At 35.2% G+C, this 3,354-nt stretch overlaps 1 protein-coding gene across 1 annotated transcript; it reads left to right on the top strand.

Annotated features, from left to right (window-relative positions):
• The first annotated feature begins 1,416 nt into the window (after window positions 1-1,416).
• LOC103490376 (probable long-chain-alcohol O-fatty-acyltransferase 5) lies at window positions 1,417-2,816 on the top strand. The gene has a single exon (XM_008449867.2). The coding sequence runs from the start codon at window positions 1,478-1,480 to the stop codon at window positions 2,537-2,539; it is 1,062 nt and encodes a 353-aa protein (XP_008448089.1). The 5' UTR covers window positions 1,417-1,477; the 3' UTR covers window positions 2,540-2,816.
• The last annotated feature ends 538 nt before the right edge of the window (window positions 2,817-3,354 follow it).

Genomic DNA, 3,354 nt, shown 5'->3' on the forward strand with positions numbered 1-3,354 from the left:
AATACACAATCAACCACGTCGTCAATAACGCACACGTAATATATTTGCGGTCGTTTAGATATGACTACAATTTATACACGATCGTTTAGATATAACTACAATTTATATGCGATTGTTTAGATATGACTACAATTTATACACGATCATTTAAATATGATTACAATTTATATGTGATCGTTTAGATATGACTACAATTTATACATGATCATTTAAATATGATTACAATTTATATCTGATCGTTTAGATATGACTACAATTTATTTTTTCAATTCCATTGTTTAATTTTGTTACACAATCGTTTAATTTGGTTACACGATCGTTTAGATTTGATCGTTTAGATTTGGGTCAAGGTTTGATCGTTTAGATTTGGGGACCCAAATTTAAATGATTTTTTTTTTCAAAATTTGGTACACGATTTTTTTAATTCTTTTGGTACACGATCGTTTAGATTTCTTTATACGATTGTTTACTCTTTTTACACGATCGTTTACTTTTTTTACACGATAGTTTACATTTGGCTACTCCAATTCAAATAATTTTTTTCAAGATTCTTTATACACGATCTTTTATTTGTTTACTATTTTTTAAACGATCGTTTACATTTTGATACTTCAATCTAAATGATTATTTTTAGATTTTTTATACACAATTTTTTATTTTTTTTACACGATCATTTACATTTTGCTATTCTAATTTAAATGATTTTTTTTTTCAAAATTCTTTAGACACGATCTTTTATTTTTTTTTACACGATTGTTTACATTTGGCTACTCCAATCTAAATGAGTTTTTTTTTTAAGATTCTTTATACACGATCTTTTAGATTTTGCTATTTTTTGTACACGACGTAAAAAAAAGACGATGGAAAGAAATCTTAGCGAAAAAAAAAAGGAATAGGAAAAGTAGAGAGATGATGGAAAAACGAAAAAAAAAAGAGAAAAAGAAGAAAAACGATGAAAAGATTAAACGACGTAAAATAAAGAATTGAAAAATAAAAAAGATGATATAAAGAAATTGCAGAAAAAAAGAAAGACGAAATCGCAGACGAAATAGTAGGAGAAAGGCGAATCACAAAAGAAAGATGGAAGAGAAAGGGGAATCACAAAAGAAAGATGGAAGGACAAACATGAAATATTTAAAAAATAACTATATGGGTTTTGTTCTACGAACCGTAAATAATTTGATATTTTGTTGTATTTACTAAATTTTCAATATTAAGCCAAGAGAACCAAACGAAAATTTTGTTGGTCCTAAAAAAAATAGTCAATACTCAACCAAAAATATATATATATATATATAAAATAAGTTGGTCAACACTTAATCAAAGAGATTAAGAAAATCAAATCAAACCAGATCTACTGTATTCCATATATATATTTTGACAAAATATAATATAATATTAGTTTGAATTTGATTTGATATTCATCCCATCCATCTTTCCTCTTATTAAATATGCAGAAACCCAAATCTCAACTAAAATGACCGTTTACCATTCAACACTACCCCCAAACTCTGCCGGTAACCAAATGAACGACGGCGAATTCTACAGGCTAGCCGAGGTATGGACTATTGCCATTCCTCTCATTGCTTACTCCTACTATTTCGCTTCCAAGATCCCTAAGGGAATCCCAAGGCTCCTCGCTCTCTTCCCCGTTCTCTTCATCTTCCTCCTCCTCCCTCTCAATCTCCGCTCCTTCCATCTCTGCGGTCCCACTGCCTTCTTCCTCTCTTGGCTCGGCAATTTCAAACTCCTTCTCTTTGCCTTCGATCTTGGTCCTCTCTTCTCCTCCCCGCTCCCGAGCTTTCTCCACTTCGCGGCCACGCTCTGCCTTCCCATCAAGATCAGCAGCCACAAATCCGAGATCCGTAGAAACGGAAATCCGATCGTTCTTTGTTTAAAGGTCTTGCTTCTAGCGATTGTCGTTAGGCTCTACGATTACCGGAATCGTATGGATCCGGCGATCGTTTCCGTTCTTTATTTTCTCCATTTGTACTTCGGTATCGAGATCGTGCTGGCTGTGTGTTCTCTTCCGGGGAAGGCCATCTTCGGAGCTCCGTTCGAACCACAGTTCGACGAACCCTATCTGTCCACTTCGCTTCAGGATTTCTGGAGCCGTCGATGGAACCTCATGGTTCCGAGTATTCTACGGCCGGCCGTATACGACCCCACCCGTATCATAACATCCCGCGCTTTTGGGCGTAGGTGGGCCCAATTTCTGGGTATGGTAGCTACGTTCGTTGTCTCGGGGTTGATGCACGAGCTCATCTTTTATTACTTCACACGTGCCCCTCCCACATGGGAAGTCACTTGTTTCTTTGTTCTTCACGGCTTCTGCATGGCCGCGGAGGTTGCCGCTAAGGCCGCCGTGGCTGGGCTCTGGAATATCCACCCGATGGTGTCTGGGCCCATTTCTTTGGTTTTCCTGATGGCGACGGCACGGTGGCTGATGCTCCCTCAATTGATTCGAAATGGTGTTGTCGACAAGGCGATTGGGGAGTATTATGCTATGGCCCACTTCTTAAAGGGTAAATTTATTTAGGTATTTTATTCAATTGTCGGTGATGGTTGAAGGTGTAAATCCTACAAAGCTAGATAGTCCTGAAATAATCCCACGTCTTTGCAGTTAAGAAAAGTTGTTTTTTAGTTGTGACATTAAATACCTCCGGTGATTTCAAGAAAATATTTGTAGATTTTTCTGTCTTTTTTGGAGTTTGTAAATGTGATATCACATTTAAATAGGACATTAGTGGATAATTTGTTTTTAAATTTTATAGATACTTGGAATAAATTCGTTGAGAATGTCTATCATTATATTATTTTATAAGAATTGAAAATTAATAACGGTTATTATTTAATATATTTTATAACTAAAAAAACCATATATATATATATATATATATATATATATTTAAAGAAAAGTTCCTAGGTGAATAGTTTTTTTTCCTTATACAAAAATAAAATCCTAATTGTTTTCTCAAAGCATTTTTCTTTTGATTCCATTTTTAACTTTCGCGGAGCAATCGACATATATCATTCAGCACCAAGGTCGCTTTCAAGGTAGTGGTTCGACACGACACAACGATGATCAACATTTGTTTTTCTAACAATTTGAAAGCAAAATTCCTTTTGAAATGTGGATCCCATTTGGAAAGAAGGAAAAAAATGGTTTAAAAGAAAGAGAGAAAAGAAAGGAAATTGACGATGACATGGGGATTTTCATGTCGGTGGGGAGCGATGGAAAGAAACAGATCGACCGGGAATTGAGAAAGAAAAAAGAAGAAAGATCAGCTGGTTGTTTCGGTCTGAAGCCAAGACAAGGCAGTATCACTTTACGGCGATTTGAGGGTAAATCAA

The sequence above is a fragment of the Cucumis melo genome, chromosome 1 (genome assembly GCF_025177605.1).
Source record: "Cucumis melo cultivar AY chromosome 1, USDA_Cmelo_AY_1.0, whole genome shotgun sequence".
Taxonomy (NCBI): domain Eukaryota; kingdom Viridiplantae; phylum Streptophyta; class Magnoliopsida; order Cucurbitales; family Cucurbitaceae; genus Cucumis; species Cucumis melo.

What these genes read in the sequence shown, in the direction of transcription:
- LOC103490376 (XM_008449867.2), top strand. Translation starts at nt 1,478, where the DNA reads ATGACCGTTTACCATTCAACACTACCCCCAAACTCTGCCGGTAACCAA.